Source organism: Hirundo rustica, chromosome 5, assembly GCF_015227805.2.
Source record: "Hirundo rustica isolate bHirRus1 chromosome 5, bHirRus1.pri.v3, whole genome shotgun sequence".
NCBI classification, from domain to species: Eukaryota; Metazoa; Chordata; class Aves; order Passeriformes; family Hirundinidae; genus Hirundo; species Hirundo rustica.
Genome location: NC_053454.1, coordinates 26,037,115 through 26,057,086, shown reverse-complemented (window position 1 = coordinate 26,057,086; position 19,972 = coordinate 26,037,115). Strand labels below are relative to the sequence as shown.

General features: G+C 36.9%; 1 protein-coding gene across 7 annotated transcripts in view; it reads left to right on the top strand.

The window, feature by feature from the left end:
* Positions 1 to 19,972, top strand: part of FRYL (FRY like transcription coactivator) — a 161,849-nt gene that overhangs the window by 50,717 nt on the left and 91,160 nt on the right. For all 7 annotated transcript variants that reach the window (XM_040065713.2, XM_040065715.2, XM_058420797.1 and 4 more), the window contains one exon: positions 14,645 to 14,844. In XM_040065713.2, the coding sequence (XP_039921647.1) occupies positions 14,725 to 14,844 (120 nt within the window). In that variant the 5' untranslated portion in view covers positions 14,645 to 14,724. The remainder of the gene's footprint in view (positions 1 to 14,644; positions 14,845 to 19,972) is intronic.

Sequence of the window (19,972 nt, the reverse complement as noted above, 5' to 3'; positions counted from 1 at the left end):
AGTTGTTCATCTCATCTGTGTTTTATTACTGGAGAGTGATGAATGAGGTAATGTTTTGTTGGAATAGATACAGAGTTTGCTTGTATGATTTGCTTCCTCAATACACTGAGGAAGCTTGAGCTCCAAAGCCTTGGTTGGAGAGTCTGAGATTTCCAGGGTTCAGTGGGAGTAACTGGGCAATGCATAATATCAATTCTGTTAATTGTATACGTGAGCAAGAATGAAGGCAGTATTGCTTCATTTTAAAAATAATGCTGCCAATATATTTATATATTGTGACTTGGAAGATGGCAGCATTGACTACCTGTCTTTACTAATTCCGGGCGGAAACCTACATGACTTTTTTTAATCAGGTAGCAGTAGTAAGGAGCCCTTCAGATTATCAGACCATTATTTATTTTGTGATATCCTCTAGTAGGAATTTTCACCCTCTCTTCCTAAAGAGAGATAAACATTTGAGACTTTTTAAAGCAGAAACTTAATAGTTTCTTACCTTTTTTCTTCTATTTTCCTCATTCTTATGTTTGTCCTGAACTGTGTAGTCTTCTAAGTATCATGCAAGTACTGCTGTCATTATTGGCCAGCCATAGTCGATGTCAGCACATGCAGTTAGAAACTTCATCCCTTTTCAAACCCCAAAACTTGGTAGTACTTGAATGACTGCAGGTCTGAATGTAGCTATGACACAGTTGACTCACCTCCCTACAGGCTGCACTTTTTAAAATAAGGATTTGTGTATAAGTATGTTTGTATCCCTGTCCATTAGCTTGTAGTCCAGCATATCTGTTACTTTGCTGATGGACTGTGGATATTTTCCGTATTTTCCTATACAAATACAAAACCTTCTATTTAATTTTCATCACAGAAAGGTGTAGGAAATGCTGTTGCAACATTATATAAACCATGGAAGCAGATGGAAACGTGAGACCTTGTAAGAGGAAAAGCAGATGTTACTTAAAATGTGAACTGAGGGGAGTAAAGCATTTGTGTCCAAGAGGTCCACCCAGCAGCAGGCACTAGAACAGGGGTGCTCAAGGTATCTGTCCAGCAAAAAGGCACCACAATGCTTGTGTCAAGCTATTAATCTGTAATCTATGGTCACGGTATGGGAGCCAAAAATGCCTGGTGTAGCATTCTCCACATGTCCTGGGTTCCTTTTCAGTTGGCAACAGATTTTGGAGCAGTGTTTTTGGAGTTGTCGCTGTTCAGTGTGCCCATCCTGTCCCACTTCTGTGAGCGATTACATGATTCTTTGTCTCCAGATCTGGGTGTGTTGTGAAACTGCAGGTGTGTGCAGGAGGATCTCCGTACTCACTCAGCCAGGTGTTGTTCAAGCTGAAAGACCCACGTTCCCTGTGCCTCCACAGACAGAACTTCCCATTCATACCAGTCTCAGCCTCTTTGTTACAGTTCTCTAATGCTTTTTAGAGCTTAAAAGAATGTACTGAAACCAAACAAAGGTTCTACTGCAGAGAGAGCAAACTAATTTTTAAGGCAAGTTAGAATCAGATAAAAAGCTTAAAGTTGAGGATGGTAGAAGAAAAGAGGAGGTTTTGGGGTTTTTTTTCCTTATGATACCAAAACACTTTTAAATGACCAATTTAGCTGTGTATTTTGGAGTTCCATGAACAAGCATATGACAACCTATTTTTATTTCAGATGTGACTAGTCTCCTCCCTTTGAAACTGACAAAGAAGCTATTAACTCTGAAACCTTGGTGTGTTTATGGTGGCTAAGAATAGCTCTGCATGGCACTGAGTATTGTCTTCTTATAGAAGTCCAGTTTGAGTGCTGGCTACGTGCATGCTAGGTGTGATTTTTTTGCCAGGTTTGTGCTATGCCCTTGTGCTTCATCTGAGCACTTAAAGCCCTGAAAGGCTGTCATCTGTTTCCCTAAGGAATTGCACAACTTAGGATTCTTCCTAATTTAGTTTACTTTTATTTGCAGTAAGCAGAGATAAATTTAGTCAGAAAGTCTGATTAGAAATACAAGTGTCTCATGCTTATTTTTTTTAAAAAAATTGCTAGCTAGGGACTGACATGAACTCAGCACTACCTTTTTCTGTTAAAGTCTTAAAAGTACTGAGAATCCTCAAAAAACAATACCCACACTAACCAACACATGGAAAGCAAATTTGGGTAAGTGTCCTAGTGAACAATCCTAAATTTTCGATAGGTTTGTTAATTTTCATATTCGTCAAACTTTTTTTCTGAAGAAAATAGATATCCCAGACTATCAATAAATTAAGCAGCTGACACTGCTGTTTTTCTGTAGAATTTGATGAATGAAAGGACTTGGCTCAGAAGAGCACATTTGATAAACAGAAAAAACACTGACATCTAACTGCAGCTGCTTTAAAAACAGAACTTACAATAGCATCATAAGATGTGTATACCTTCACAAGGAAATTTATGCTGCAGTTTAAAAGTAGGCAGTCTCTCCTATGTACTAATAACTCTTTATTAATATCCACAAGGAACTGAAACCCATTGGAGTTGAATTTTCAGAAGAGCTGATCCCTTGAGTGCAGAAAATTTCATTCAGGGAAATGATGAGATTTTTTTTTTTTTTTTTTTTTTACAGTGAAATTTAGGTAATTACCTGATGTGAAAAAAAAAAAAAAAAGTTTGGTTTGTTTGGGTTTGTTTTTTTTTTTTTTTTATAATTCTTCAGCAAAATTACTATAAGAATATGCTTTTGAAAATGTTGGTTTCACTTTTTCTGTTTTTCTGCCTATGACATGTTTGTGTTAAATGTGGCAGATTGTGTTAGTCTAGTTTTATTTTCCTTCTCAGCTCATATGTTCATATGGAGGATTACCAGGCAAAACTGACAGAATTGGAGTGTAGAACAGTTGTTCTTTTCTGAAATTGATATTTAATGCATGAGACATTTTCTATCCCTGATTTGTGTATGGTTGAACATATTCCAATGCTCGGTTGTATTTGTTTATTTATTCTCTTCTTTGCTTATTTTAATCCTTGTGTATATATACCTAACACTTGAACTTTCAAAACATACCTTGGTATCAGAAATACTATTACAATATTTCTGAGCACTTCACTAGACAGTTATTTACAAAGACGTGAACATGCTCTGTAAATGAACCCAGTCTGAGCTAATGTATTTGGGTTTGGGTGGGGTTTTTCATTTATTTGTTTTTTAATGATACATTATTTGAAGTTTTTGGTTGCTTTATAACTTATGTTTCAGCGTCCTTTTCCTAAATAGTCTTTTAGAGCAAAACGGCCAGCATTCTTTTCTTTCTTGCATTTACTCAGGAAGGGTATCAATTTGACATTAGTGAGGATAATTGAGGATAGTGAGCATGATGAGGATAATGAGGAAAAGTATTTTCCTCTTTGAACTGAGAGCTGGAATTGCCCTCTTCTCACAAGGAAAGAATAAGCAAGGGAGCAAAGGAAGAGAAGGTTAAACAAACTACCATGGGTTGTGCTCTGCAAGAGACCTCTTTGCAAAGCTGCTGGCGTCTGACACAATCAGTTTGGAAATAAGATTAAGCATAAATTCGTTGAGCATTTTGACATTGTTTTTTCTTCAAGTATAGTGGACCAATAGAATTTTTTATGTCTTTAAGTCTGCAAACTGAGGATGAGAAGTTTTGTTTTTCCAGAGAACTGTGGATTAGGAAAGATGAGATAAAGAATTTAAGTTGTTGTTTGCTGGTTAACAAAGGCATGCCTGTGGTCACTTTGACCTTGTTACAGGATTTTTTGTGTGTGGTGTATACATACCTTTTAATGTATTAAAAGGAAATATCGCAGGTGGTGTGTTTGCAGTGACAACTGTTAGAGTGAAGTCTGTGCAGGTTGTATTTATGTGTATTCCTTTGCTTACTACATCCTTGCCTTAGTTTTAGATTTTGAATGCTGCTTCTTAAAATTTTAAATTTAGTTTGTGTTTTTCTTTCTCTTCATGTAGGCAACATACAATGGAAATTAATTCTTTATTCAGAATAGGTTCACTCTCATCATTGGTGTGGAAATATGTGCTTCCTTAACTTACAGAATGGTGTATAAGGAAATCTGGAATAAATACTAGCGAATAAAATTCTCTTTCCTTCTCTTCCTACTCTTTCACTTCCCAGGCCTGACTAGTGTATCTTTGCACTGCTCCTTTTTCCTCCCTTCTCTTTTTAGTTTAACATCACTTAGGAAAGCATTGATATAATTTCATTGCTTTTGTTAGCTCATGCTTAACATGGGATTCAGAGCATCAGTGTGTTTCCAGTCTGGTGCAGCTTTCAATTTGATGGCAAAAATAGGTTTCTCTCTTAGCAGTAAATGTTCTGTTCTCAGCCCCTCTTTCCTCACCCTGAGCAAGACACACTTTCTGTGCCAATCAGAAAGGTCATGAGTGCAAATTTACCAGCACGCCCTTCCCTGTTGCTTGAAAAGTTGACCCATCCGCATGTGGCTCTCATAATGGGAGTCCATCAGCCAGGAGAGGGAATGATGACAAACCAAACTGCCCTCAGCAAGCTTAAATTTGCTCTGTGGGAATCTGCATCCCCCTTGGAAACTTCTTCTAAATAATAAAAAACTCCAGGGGCTAGAACTGAAGGAGAAATAACGCTAATGAGTTGTGGCGTCTCAGCCAGTACATGAATGCGCATACCATCTACAAGCATGGTAACTGACTAGCATTGGATGACCCTCAGCTTACTGGCCCTCGTGAAAAGCAGGGAATACTACTGGCTCAGACTTAGTGGGGCTCTTTTCCATTTTCCAGGGTGCAGATGGATCCAAAGAACTAACAGAACAAGCCAATGTTATGCAACTCTGTCTTTGCTCTCCATATTCAGTGGGAAGCTGATTTCTTTGTTCCTGTTACAAAAATAAAGTTAAATAAAAAATAAGTGTCAGATACTGCCCTTTAAAATTAATACTGTAAGCTTCTTTTTTCTGGCAAGGTAATCATACTAGGAATAGAATTCCTTCTAATTAATGTTTGCATCATTAATGAAAGTATGACTTGCAATGCTGTAGAAGCCTAATGCTAATGAGGTTGGGAAGTAAAGAAGCAAGTTTAAGGGTTTTTTTATGCTTATGTGGTTATTCTTTTGAGGGAACACAAAGTTTGTGTATGAGTGAATGTTGATAATTATATATGCTCATTTGTTAAAGTTCAGTGTTTTGAAGGAAGCTGAGATACCACGATGGATACCTATGTTCTTCACTTGTGTTGTCTAAAGTAGTTTCACAGTTAAGGGCATGTTAAATCTTCACAAGGTCTACTGGGAAAGGAGGCTGTAGGTACCAAATGTGTGCTTGAGGTGGTATTGTTTCTCTGAGAAGTTTGCAACGTGATTACAGAACTTTTGGGCAGAAAGTGATGTATTAAAGTCTAACTTCCTTTATTATATATGCAGCTTAAAATTGAAGTGAAGGCTACAGTTGCATGAAATGTCAGGACAGTAAAAACATTTCTGAAAACTACTATTGGGAATTTGACTTACAACCCTGAACCTTTACATTCCTGCCATTATCCTGCTTCCAAGTGTAGTGGATTATGTTTAGATTATGGACAGATTAGGTTTACTCTTTACATTCTTTGAAGCGGATCTTGCATGAGAGCAGCTTTCTGACAGTGAAACAAAGCATGTTAAATAAATTAGTAGTTTGGAAGTATGCTATAAATTAAATATCACTTCCTTCTAGGTAAGGATTTCTGTGACCTTTTTTTTTTTTAATTAAAGTGTTTTATCTGAAGAGGTTTTCTATTCTGGCAGTTGTTCTAGGAAAGGAATTACATAAACTACATTTTTAATGATCTGACACTTTAATGGCCAGGATATCCTGATGGCATGCCGTAATCAAGAGTGACTGGGCAGGACTTGAGACAATTGAGTTCAAACTGATTTCCTCTTCCCCCTCCAGTTTTTGTGTTCTATCACATTGTTTTCCACTGTGTATGGTTTGCTCTTTTGGCATCTTGTGCTATCAAAATTATTTCTTAATTTTTCTTTTTTTCCTGTCTGATAATAATCTACATGCGTCGTCTACCATACAAGGCTCTGTAAAATTAGTCACAAAATGGGTTGTACTTCTTGCATATGCGTGTAGAAATTTCAACATTATTTCCCTTCTATTCCTAGTTGTTGTGTTGTTGAGGATTTTTAAAATGTATGTAAAATTTATCTCGTATTCATCTTCATGATTTTTTAAAAAATTATTATTTAATTTTATATTTCTTGTCTGCCATGGTAGTTGCTTGTGCCATAGGTGGAACATTCTATCCTGCTGTCAGACACTACATTAGAATTACACAGCACTAGAGATCAGATGATCTTTAGCAGTACCTTTGGAGCTGTAACTTCTAGCAGCCTTTGATGCTGTCAAATCCAACATTCTCAGTGGACAGAGGGAGCTCAGTAAAAACTAACAGCCTATTTCTGACTACTGCCCTGGGTATCCTCCTACTATCCTGTATGTATCTTTTTTTCAACCACTAAATTTCTTAATGAAAGTATTTGTGTGTTCTACTCCAGTAAATAAAAAATACTCATCCATCTGATTTAGGTGATTGTACATTGTGTACGTGGCTGTTGTTTGTCCTGTTCAGTCACAGTTCTGTAGAGAAGCAGGCGCTCTTCGCACACTATGAGGATAGAAGTTTGGAAAAAATGTTTAGTGGAGTTGCTGCTTCTCACCTATCTATAAAGATGAGGCATGACTGCCACAGTCCATAATGGCAAAGCCAGTAGGATTTACTTAGAGAAATTCATAGCTCTGTTTCTCTCTTCTCGTGTGTCTGAGTGTATGCAAAATTAAGTATTTAAAAATAATTTCCCTGATTTTTTTCTCTAATCTATTTTATCTTTCCATCTGCTCTAGAGTTTCAGGAAAGAAATCCTATGCCTGTTTCATTTTTGACTTTCCAAAGTAGGGAAGAGACTATAAGAGATGAAGACCCATACAGGAATTGGAGTATTTGCTGGTTAGAGTTTGCTCAGCCATTAAAGCAGCTAGACATGAAGAATGCCTTGTTCACTTCATGATGCGTCCTCAAAGAGAATCTGAATATTAGTACAAAAAAGGGGAAAATGAGCAATGTGGCAGAGTATATGGCAAAAGGTTTCCAGAGGATTATGGTGATGGGGAGTTCAGAAGGGAAAAAGACCTTTCAAGGACTTTTTTGTGTTTGGCCCTTGGGGAATTAACTTCATACATCCCAGACAATGGTTATAGGTATGGAAAAGATTCACAGGTGCTGGAGAAATTTTTTTCTAATTGTTTGTCTATGAGGGTTTTTTTTAATTATAAAAACATAATTTTTAGGTTTGATGCAGTATTATTTCTCTTTTGCTTTTTTTCTTGTGGGAGACTGACAGTATTTCTGGAAATTTATGCCAAATGAAAATATAAAAATCCTATTTTAAGAGTGAAAGTGCCAGAGATATTAACAGCAGTGGAGAAGAAGACTACTGAGTCTCTGGTAGGACTAACTTATAAGGCAAAACTCAAAATTTGAGGATCATCTGTAGCAGCAAGACTTCTAAGGGATTGTAATCTGGCCCAGATACCTAGGAAATCAGATATTGCCAGACAAGGTTTTATGCCTTAGAATTTCTGCTGTGTCTTTGTGTTGGCAAGAAATAATGTTTATATCACTGTTCTTGCCTGTGTTTTCAGAGGCCTCGAAAGCAGAAAACAAGCTTCATGTGGGAACCTGTAACTAGGCAAATTTACAGCTGCTCTCTCAGTTAACTTTCCTTAAAGAAAGGATGTTCATATTTGCTGGAGGTAAAAAAAAAAAGTATTTACAGTAAAACTTAGATGATTTCTGTGAAAATTTTGTTCCTTGGGGATGTTTTTAGTCCAAATGAAAGCTCAGGTTTCATAGCCCCAGTTCCCACAATAAACTCAAAAATACTTTTCGTATTCTCTCCCAGGCTATCCTTCATGTTACAGACATATGGTTAATTAACTACTTGTTGAGATGAATTTATCTTCTGTCTATTGATGCAGCATTCATTTATGTTTCTTTGTCCCAGAGTTTGGCTGAAATTAAATATATCTGAAACTCATTAAATGAGTTGTTAATAGGGAAGTGTTTCTATTGGAGAAGTAAAATGTAAGTTCTGATTTAGACGTGGAGGGGAAATTATCAATATGCATAAAACTTCCTCTCACTGAAAGGTTTGACACTGAACCATTGCGCTGAATGAGGCCATTTGTGAGCCTGTTTCTACTTCACAGGTAGGTAATCCATTCATCTTATCATGTGACATGGTGTAAGAATGCCTCAAAAAAAGGGCATCTAGCAGAAACTCGATTTCTTGGTCTGTCTAAACGTGTTATTGAGAATAATTTACATAAGTAAAAAATCAGAATAGCATTTGTATGAAACCAGATGTGCTTGAAATGAGCATATATTTTATGAGTTGACAATTTTTTTCTCTTTTATTGTATCTAGTAGCACAGTTTAAGATTAGTACCATCTTTCTGGCAAATAAGTGTTAATGAAATAAATGAGAAAATCTGGATCAATGCAGTAGAATGCAGAAGTGTCTGCTAATTCTGCAGAGGCTGCTGAGTCCAGCACTTGTGTGATGCTGGTGAACCAAGGAACCAGCCACGTGTACTGCAGTACTGGCTGTGCATGACATCAGCAGGGGTTCAGTACAGCTGGAGCAAGTAAGGCAGGGATAAATCCAGCTTTCAGACAGGCTTCATGCACTGTCAATAGTGCTGCATAGTTTGAAAAAAACCCCGTGAAGTAGACCTGTTTATCTGCTGTGCCATCACATGCTTCAGCAACCCAGGTAAACTACATCCTCCCATTGCTACTGTGAAAGCAAATCTAAGATATTTAAATGAAGAATGGCTCCTTCTTTGTATTTGCTTATAGGATGGAGGCTAAGATCTGGAATGTGCACCTGTTATTACGGCAGTGTACACTGAATTCCATTGTGTTCATATAGCTGTTCACTGTTCCTTTCATTCAAGTCATAGGACTTCCTTTTCCACTCCTAGGGGCAAGCAGACTTTGGAAACAGTAGGAACCTGATGATCAACAGGAGTTTTAGATTTGTGAAATAATGATAAATTTATTGAAGAACTTGCTCTGAAAAATAAGGTTCTGATCAGGGGCATGGAAAACCTAGGTTTAACATTTGGGCTGTATTCATAATTTGTTGGGATGATTATGGCTAGATTGCCATCTCTTTTGAGCATTGACATCCTTTTTAGGAAAAAAATATTATTTTGGTAAAATAACTAAAGTTTTGTTGTTGTGAAGCACTCTAACAATCACTACAGACAAGTTTCCATGTATATTGATATAATTTCTGTGAGTTAGGATAAAATGTTCTAGATGTTATCAGAGTAGAAGGCAAGGAGCTTAATTAAAATTCCTTTAAGTAACCTCACATAATATTTTTAGTCTTTGGAAATTTTCGTATTGTCAGTTGGATGTGCAAATCCTATTCTGCAACAAGTGACACAGGAAATACAAAGTACCTGTGGAAGTACATGTGCTGCAAAAATAACAGTAAAAAGCTTAATTGCTAAATGTGAGCTATGTAAAATTATCTGCTACTTTAGCAATTAATTAAAAATAGCAACCAAGAATATAATCTGCTTGATGAAAACTGCGGAGGTCCCTCAAGATTGTGTTGAGCATGCTTATTTTATAGTTGGATACCTTATTTTAAAAAGCTATAAAGTAATTCCTTATGTGTTTTATGGTATCTGGAAGGGGGGGCAGGGAGATACTTGATGGAAGTTTTACTTCAGTGCAACCATTCCAGCTTCTTGAGACACAGCAGCAACTGAACCCAAATTTCAGTTAAAGCAAAAACCATGAAAATCTTGGGAAGAAAGCATATATGAAGTGCCAACAATTGGCTAAGCGTAATGTAGTACCCCAAAAAAGTCTGAAAGCTAAACCCCATTATTTTATATTAGCCATGAAGTAAAATGGAGTCGTCAGCTATAACTGGCTGAGGTGTGTTCTTTACCTTTCAGTACCTGCTTCGTACATCTGAGCCCTGAATAGTGTTGTTGGTAAATAGGATGTTACTTTATATCCTCAAATACTTGATGCATTTGGGCTATGCAGAGAGAAACAGGATGATAAAACAGTAGAATTCTTTACTATCAACGTGGGTATTAAATAACTTTTCCTAGTTCTAGACACTTGTGTTTAACATAAAACAACTTTGTTTCTCATTTAGCATACATGAGAGCGTGTTGCCTTTTGACCTAGGAGTGTGTTGTCTGTCTAATTATCCTTTGCATTGTTTTACTGTTCCTTGCAACTATCCAAACAATTTGGTGTGACCCTAGCAACCAAACAATACTGTTTAACAAAGATTTCCTTACTGCATTGCTCCCAGATTTCCCACGTAGCAGTAGCTCACATCAGAGCAAACAAACAGGATATTGTTTCAAGTGAATAATGTTCACTGTTTTCAAGTGATTAATGAAAAGTAGTTTTTTAGTTTTGAACTGTTGCAAGTTGTATGGTTTCTGGTTCCAGATCTCATCTGAAGTTCTGTAGAGTGCTTCATGTTTTGAAGCTTCCAAACAATGTTTGAGACTTACATTTTCTCTGGCCGCTAAGAGTAAAGAATGGCTTATGCTTTGAAGGCAAAGAATAGTAGAAAAAAATTATTTCATCCTATCCTACAACGACTTTTTTTTTCCATTAAGCATATTTAAAATCCATATAGATCCTTTCTACAATGTTGATTGCAAATTCAGGAGTAAATGAATCCCACTGAACATAATTATACCAGATAATAATGTTATTTGACCTAGTTAAGAAATCTGAGAATAGATTTTGACTTTTCTTTAATAAACTCTTACATATTTTCCTATTAAACAGTCAAGCTCCCTCTCCATTTTCCCTCCTACATTTTTGTTTTCTGTGTTTATTTAACTAAATTACTGGTTTTACAAAGCAGATAAAACCATGAACTTTGTCATATGCAAGACAAGACTCTTGATGCTAATGTCAAACATTAGTGTTGTCATGGATTAGAGTTCTCAGCAAGTTCATGGATGAAAGTAAATCCTAGTAATTTTTTCTGCCTTTTACATACTCTTATATTTTAGCAAAACTAAGGTAATTGTAATGGCAGTGTTTGTAATTGCTTCAGTTTGACAGTTTCCTTTCTTTTTTTTTTTTTTTTGAGGGGTAAGTTCATTGCCACTTGGAGACTTTGTGCATGTGAACACAAAGATTAGTAACATGAGTGGCTGTAGGATGGATAGCCTTGTCTCTGCTTTGCTGCTGAAAGAGTTAAAAAGGCAAACCCTGTCCCTGCACTGGCTCTGTGTGCTGGCACACACTTGTGTGTGATGTATGCTTTGGACAAATGATTGTGTTAAAATTAACCTGGGGAAAAATTAATATGCATGCTGCTTTTCCAGATCAGTTCTTTGCACAGCTGACTCTGTTGTGTTTGCCTGCACAGGAAGGGAGAGAGCTGGCTGGAAGGGATTGCATCCCTTGAGAGTACTGCAGAGTACTATAGCCAGGGAGTGGGGTCCTTGGTAATGCTGCTGGATATAAGGCTGTCCTGGCATCACATTTCCTTGGCTGCAGGGTCTTGACCTCTGCCCTGTACTTAAATTTCTGCAGCACTTACAGGAGCCAGCCTGGGTGTAGTCCAGGTGCTTCCTTTTTTCTTACCAGCATTAGATTTTTGCCCAGTTTATCCATTTCCTATGGTTTTGCTTGAGCCTGAGGAGGGATTTTACCTGGGTTTAGGTCAGTGTAGCCTTGGGGTTTCATCCTTAGTGGGGGAAGCTGTTTCATAGCTTTGAAAGTTAACACACTAAGGTGGTCCCTTACTGAGGATTGAATTGCTAACATGAAGTAAAGATACCACTTTAAAGATGACCAGCTCTCAGTGTTTCCTGATTCTTAAGTGACAGGGGATTTCTGAATGTGATCTTTTAAAATCTGAAGACAAAAATCTATTATGTAAACACACTATTAAGAATTGTCTACATAAGGCAAATATAAATATAGTTTGGGGTTAAGGAGCACAGTGGTCTTTCCCCAGAGAGCAAAAAGGGCTGGTTGGGTACCAGCTCCTCACTCTTCAGGAGTAGGAACTCGGACCAGAGCTCCAGCATGTTCGCTTCAGTCCAGATCATGAGTTGTGGCATATCCAGTAGATAAGTCTAGAATGAGCTGAAGCTGCTGCTTTGCTAAATTTCTTCTGACAAGACACAAGTAATGATATTCAAAAGGAGATTTAATTGCTCTCCTTTCTTTCCAGCTTGTTAGCATCAATATGTCTTTTAAAATAAGACAGTCCAACTTGTCTGTTGATTAGAACAAAGCTTTACCTTTCTTAGAAATGCTCATATTTAGGATAAAAGCAACTGTGTATGTTAGAAATATGTGGTATCTGTTATGGGTCCTTAGCTACTCAGATTTCTGTGTTGCTTATCTGACAGAGGTGAAAGGAAACTTGTTCAAAATGTGTATGTTGCAGCATTTTTCTGTTTCACCTGTCCCATGCTTGATATTTCTGTTTGTTACCTGCTATGGCTAGGAAGGATGTATTTATTCCTTCTTTTCACCTCTTTGCACTTATCCTTGACACATAATGTATCTCTCTCATTTCCTTGGGCTGCCTTTGGAAACATTGGGGCCTAAGGATGGCAAGAGTATGGTTGCTGGAGAACATAGGCATTGTAAAGACATGAAATATTTTTTTAAGTCCCTGTAATGTTTATGTTTCTGTACTGAAGAATGAGCCAATCATCAGATGTGGGATGAGAAAGAGTTTTGGGTTGTCATCTTCCTTTTGCAGCCTGCGCTTTGTTCTGTTTCTTAATGCTTTTGTGTACTTACATCTAGTGAGCTTCTACCATAGGGATCTAGATCATGGCAGTGTTGGTGATGTCCCATTTTCTCTGCTGTGTGGGACATGCTCTTCTCTGTCTTTTAGGGCCTCTGTTACTGAGATCAAAGTGCTGGATCGAAGTGTTAGGGGATGATTAGAAATGTTTTATGACATGTGCAGTATGTACCTGTTGTTCTGGTGTTACCCCTGGTTCCCAGGAACTCAGTTTTGTCATCTTGTGCAAGTCTTTCCAGCCTCAAGGAAAGGATACTGCAATTCATGTACAGGAAAAAAATACACATTACTGCAGCTAAACAGCAAGTTTGTACAATAGCATAGAGATTAGAAACAGGTCATGTATAGTACTCATAGCCTTATGCAAGTTAACCTTCCTTTTGGATTAGAAGCTAAGGTATTCAGGGGCATTCAGTTTTCATTCCTGCGGAATTGCTCACTTCACTAATGCATTTGATAAATTATAAATTTCAATGGAATTTGCAGGAGTCTGTGTTATACTATGTAAAATGTAACTTTCTGAATTGATAGAAGACATAATTAATAGACAAGACTTGACTTGAGACTGATGTACCAAAGGTTTGGTCTCCATGTTTGGTCTCGTTTTTTCATAAACAAGTTGAAAAAATGAGTAAAAGTTGTGGATAATATTTAGCTAATAGGGTTTGCATGTTGTAAAATGTGTTTGTTTAAAAGGGTTTGTAAAAACTGAGAGCATGTTTTAAAAAATTGAGGTTCAGTGAAATAAACTAAACGCATCTCCTCACACTTTGCCTGCAGATAGCCTTAAAAAAGCTAACCTAAACAAATCACGAAATGTAACAAAATGGAACAGATGGGAACTAGGCTCCCTGCGTGACTGTCTTAGGAAAATAAAATCTTAATATCAATAGATAAGAATTGTTAATATCAGTTCCTAATATCAGTTGAAAAATAACATCTGCAGTCACAGAATACACTAGGGAAATATCAGACCTCCCTTGGTACATCTGGGCCATCATTAAGACATGTCAACGGTTATTTTGATAGAGTGTGCAGGACAAGAATTGTAATTATTTACCCTGATTGTTTTGTGTATTAAACGTCTGTGTGTGAGTTCTGAAACATGATTTTCAGTTCACAGTGCTGGCAGCTTTCACAATAAGTAAATGTTTTGGAGTGCTTTGGGAGAAAAATAAAATTAAATGTGGATAACTATATATAAAGTTTGTATATAACAATTTTGATATAAAAGCAAAAGCATTAATTCTTAGAAAATGAGATTGATATATACCGTGTTGTTTGTATTGATTAATAAATATTTCTTACAAGGAGCAAGTTTTTAACGTTGGTCTAGAGGATCAGTTAGCATGACGTTTAAAAAGGGTTTGCATTCTTGTTAGGAAAATCAGCTTACTGACAAAAAGTGCCAAGGGAGAGTTTCTCTTGAAGGTATTTGGACATCAGATAGAAACTTCATGGTTGATCTATGAAATGGAATCAAGCAATGCTTCTCATAAGGGGATACATCTCCTTTCCATTCAACTTTCTGATTTTCAATCATACTTGAACTGAAGGTACTATATGTCAATCATGGTCATTGTAGAGCATTTAATCAGTAACAGAAGTGACCTACATTGTAAATCCTTGTGCAACTTAAGAGCAGAAATTCCAACCTAACTAAAACAAATTCTTGTATGTTACGGCTAGTTGTTTCCTGTGTGAAAATGTGATGAATGGGAAAATACAAAGTGACTGGTGCCCTGTTTAGAAGCTCTGCTTTATAGCTCTGTGTTTTTCTTGTTTTTTACCTATAGCCTCCGCACCACCCAGCAGAGTAAATAAACGTAGAGTTTCTCCAAGTGTTGTTTCCACCTGGGAAAAGAGAGGCATCATCATGTCTAACATTACTATTGACCCAGATGTGAAGCCGGGCGAGTATGTCATCAAAAGCCTCTTTGCTGAATTTGCTGTTCAAGCTGAAAAGAAAATTGAACTTGTAATGGCTGAACCTTTGGTGAGTCCTTTTTTTTCATAAAAATGTTGTGGGGTGTTGTTTTTTGTTTTTTTTTTTCTTTTTCTGAAATAGGCTGATTTATCATATGTATGGTTACTGAAAAAAAGCACTCCCAGATATTGTTGACTTTTCAAAGGGATTACTTCAGGAATAAATAGACTTCTGCAAACAGAGTTGCTACCTGATTTGTTTTATTGACTTGTGTCAAAACTGTAACCTAGTAGTTACTGGAAACAAGACCTCTTAGTGTATCCCTAAGGTCTCTGAAGTTACTAAAGGAAATAGGAACAACAAAAAATGTTCCTTCATTAATACTGTGAAGTGTGTTTCCTGTCAGTGTTTCTTTGAAGTAGTGCTTGGACAGTATTCTTTGAAGAAAAGATGCATTTGATTTGTTTTCCGAAGAAATGATGCTAACACCTGGAATAATACAGTAGTCTGCATATACTGCAGATTGGGCAAAAAAGCCTAATTGCATTAGTGACTCTGACCTTGTGGTCTTGAAATAGATGGATATCTTTTAATGTGGAAATTTCTGGGGAAAAAAAAAAAAAAAAAAAACACTAACAAAAAAAACCCCTAACCCCAAAACCACAGCAAACAAAACCAACTTACTGAAAAAACTAAAAATTCGCTGGGTAGGTAAGATGCTGTGGCTTGCAGAATGCTTGCCCACAGAAAGCTTCTGTTGGCAACTGCTGCTTGCTGAAGTGTTCATGTGCAGAAAGTGCACATGTGAGCTTTTGAGCCCCAGTTCTGAAATTTCAGGAAAAAGTTTTCTTAGGAAACAGTCCAAAAGAACACAAAAGCAGGGCTAAAATTGTTTTGGGTATTATGGAATCATCTTCAAATACAACCATTAGTAGATAAAAGGCTGAGGAAAATGAAACTTCTTTATAGCTATTCCTTATATATGTCTATATCTATATCTATATCTATGTCTGTGTGCACCAGGCAAGTTTACAACTTAAATATAGCTTGTCTATTTGTTTTCAGACATCCAAAAAAGTCATGTGTTCAGAAGGGGTTTGTAAGAAAGCACAAAAACTTCATAGCAAAAAGGGGCAAGTGATGAAGGGTACCTGGCTGAAAATGAGAGGGGAGCTGCAGTGGCAGTGATTCTGTGGCTGGAAAGGCTGTGGTAGCTCCACTGGCCGTCCGTGTGCCGAATGCTGCTCCTCCTGCCCCATTTCCATTCCTCAGCTGAACAGACAGAGCAGGCGGTGCTTGGCCAGAGGGACACACTGCCTGTAACTGAGAGGAGCTGAAGAGGGCTTTCCCTGCAGACACAGCTAGTGTGCAGTCAAATCTAGCCAAAATAATGGTAGCAAGGTAGATATAATAGCCCTGGAGTTCACTGGGGCTGCCAAACTTGTCCCTAGACCAGATGAAATCCTCTGTCATCAGTCCCAGGTTGCGTCTGCTTGCCATGCTGTTGACTGTTAATTAAACAAATGTTTTTAAATCTGTTAATCATACAAAATTGAAGCACGTCACTAGATTAAAAATTAGAAACCCCATGAAACTAATTAAATTATTCACTTTTCACAGAAGAGTGATTCCCACCTTTGTTGCCTGGTGAGGTTTTATGGTGATTGCATGAAGTCTACCTTAGTCAAGACTTTTTACTGATAAGAATCTGAGCTTACTATTTTGTGTGTATAAATCCTTTAGGATAAAGTTACAAATTACAAATATTGCTAAAGTAGTAATCTATAAAGGTTTTAAACAGTTTTGTCTGGGTTCATTTGCTAAGCTGAATTCCTTTAAACAAAACTTATTTTAATGAAATCAAATGTAATTTATATATATAGGCAGCTTTCCTTATTTTATATTGGTGGGTGAGAAGGACTGTATAGAAAACCAGCAAATTAGGAGATGTGCCAAAAGCTGTGAAAAAGTGAAACATTCTGAGCCTGTATAACATAAGGAGGTAGAAGGGAATCCTTAGGTGTCCTGCTGAAAAGAAATACTAAAGTATTGAAGCAGCTTTATTTCTTTATGTAGAATTTAAACACTGAACATTCAGTTCTAGTGTATGAACTTTAAAATGAAAGTTTAAAAGGCTGGAAGAGCACCAGAAAAGCACTGATTGTGATTGGATAAAAAGCTTTAATGGAAGAGTGGAAAGCCCTTTATTATTTTAGTCTGATTTGATTTTGTGGAATGACTTGGCTACAAACAAAAGTGTGGACAATATATATAGGGTTACATAAATCTTTAATGAAGCTAGGCAGTTGGGTGAAGCTGTTTGAGAGAATTTAAAGCCAGACCAATCAAAATTAGGAACCAGACACTTTTTAAAACTTGAACATGCCAGTAGAGAAGCAAAAATTAATTAAACCATAAATTAAAAAAAAAGTCACTGCAGATCAAGACAGCATCTGTCTGTGAGGGGTAGTATCATTTCTGCTAGATGTGTGGATTACATTTAAAAGTAACTGACTTGTGATTTCAAAAATTACCTGAATGGTTTCTCTGGCTGTGAATTTTACCTACTTCTTACTAATTTAATTAAGAGTTCTCTGCTTGCAAAATTGTAATACCTCAGCATTTTCAAAGTCACAGACAGAGCTTATCAGCAAATGCTTAAAATAAATGATTAAATGAAAGCAGCTTGTGTAATGACAGGAAGGAAGATCATCCTTTTAGTGAATAAATGAAATACACCCTCCTTTTTTTTTTTTTTTAACCAGTTACACTAAATCTTTTGCAGCAGTATATAGTTTTAAAGGAAAAAAGAACCCAAGAGTAGTCTTGTAGTCTTAAAAAATGACACTGGCCTTCCCCAAATCTGACATAAACCATACCAGTTAAAAAGATTAGTGATAAACACAATTATTTTGTATTTTGTCAAGCTGCGTGTAAGTATGGTTGGTTAGAATTTAAGCAGAGTTTAACATGGTGCCACCAAGTTGATAAACTGCTAACCTACTGAATTGTAGCTGTCTCATGTTGAAATCAAAACTAGCAAGAGTTTTTAAGCTTGTTAACAACACAAGTGATTTTATTCTGTTGTGGAAGTACTAAACATGGCTCAGACTGGCGCTGTACACTTTTTCAAGTCTTGGTGCTTTCAATAGATTTTCTGAAGTAAAATTCAGCACAGTATTCTGTTTGCCTGTTTGGCTGCAGTGGGCAAAGCAGCATCCCTCGTCTGATTTCTTCCCTTCAGCTTGGAGGACAGCCAGAAGTTCTCTGGTTTGCTGTGCACACCTGAGCCACCCTGCTGAGGTGTGCCAGCCACCAGAGGATGGTGCCAGGGAATGCTGGAGAGGGGCCAACGGGTGGTACCTTTTTCCATGGGTGCAGCTGTTTGCACAGCACATGCACATCCTGATCCCTGCTGCCTGCCATATGTTGACATTTCTCCTTAACACAATGCATGCAAACTGCTCTTTGCTTAATGCAATAGTGTTTTGGTTTTTTTCATTTCACTTGCAAAAGATAAATGTAGACCTAATGTTTTTATCTCTCTCTGAACTTCAGGAAGACAGGAAAATAAATCTTAAATTATTAATTCAGTTAGAGTTTCCAGATCTTTACTTTATGATGTTGAATCAGTTTTTTAAATCATGTGAGATGACTAGAGCCATGACAAAGCAGAAGTAGAAGAAGATATTAAAAGAAAATAAATTTTAAAGCCATACCAATAATTCACGGCCTCAATAAACCTGTGATTGGGTTCAAGGGTATTATTTGGTTATGTCACCTTTGTTTGGTCAGCGTTACATTAACTCTACAGTGTATTTACCTTTTAACAGTTGAGATCTTTAGTGCTGAGGAAACATAATAGAGAGGGTTATGAACTGGTAGGGCCTTCATTCTTTCTAACCTTAAAATTTTAAACATTTGATATACAGAAGTATCTAAATTAGTATGGATTATGGGAGGGCAGCTAAACTTTCAGAACTAGTTTGCTCTCTATGGACATGGCTTTTCAACTCCTTTATGTAAAGACTTAGAGATTATTTCACTTCTCTTTGATTTGTCGTTCTTTCCTTTAGCAATATTTGGATTTAGACACATGCAATGGGTGTAGTGAACCCAGGGTTTCTTCACATGTGTAATACTTTTGTAATATGGTGAAAACATGATTTGTCGGGACGTTGTGTCCTAAAGAGACTTAAGGAACCTGACTTTTCCCATCTTCTTAGAGGAAATAGTTTTCTAGTTTTTCTCATTTAACATAATTAGCAATGATACAATGTTTGTATTGAGTGGAACATTTCTGCTTTATAGATAAACTGGCAATTATTGTGCAGTTTATCTGAAAGCGTAATACAGATAACACAAATTCACCTAAAGCAGGAGTTTCCGTGTAAAAAAAAGGAGCGAGCTAAAAGAAAATTCAGCTTTGCAAGTGCTCTCTGGAGCTTTTAGTATATGCTCCAAATACCAATTCTCATAACAGTATTTTGAACAGATTTAACATGTAAAATTACGTGAATTTGAAAGGATCAAGAAAGTGAAACCTTTCCCCCTTGCTTTTGAATAGACAGTGAAAGAACATTAACTGTTACAGTTGATAAAAAAATAGAGCGTTTTGAGAATAATCTATGCATTTTTCTGGAACCCCCTTCTTAAAATATTTTTTAATTTGGGCATACTGGAAGTAAACATAAATGGTAGTATTTTCCTAGATAATTAAGTGGATTTCTTTGGATTATGGAAGGTGAAAATGACTTGTGAATTGGCATCTATATTATTTCAAATTATACTTTCAGAGTAGGCCAATGCTTTTTGCCTGGGCAGTGTTGAATTCAGGTTTTCAGATATTGGATTCTTTTTAACACCAAATACAGCTGCACTTACAGGAGAAAATGCCAGAAATTGTGCTATGTTTTCAAGATTACGATTAGGACAAGAAAACATAAGTTGCCAGGTCAAACCTGGGTTTAGGACATGCAATATGAATTATCTGTTGAACATACAGTCTGCCTCTTGCAGCCTTGCAAGTGTTAATCACCAAGCAATGTTGACTTCCTCAGTTTTTGTCAACAGCTGGGCAGCATGGGTGTTGTCTCATGCTAGACTACTGAGCAGCTACTTTGTGCTGAGTTACAACCTGTTGAGAGCAGAACTGGCTATCAGTATTGCTCACACCTCCTTTTACATGCCATGCCAA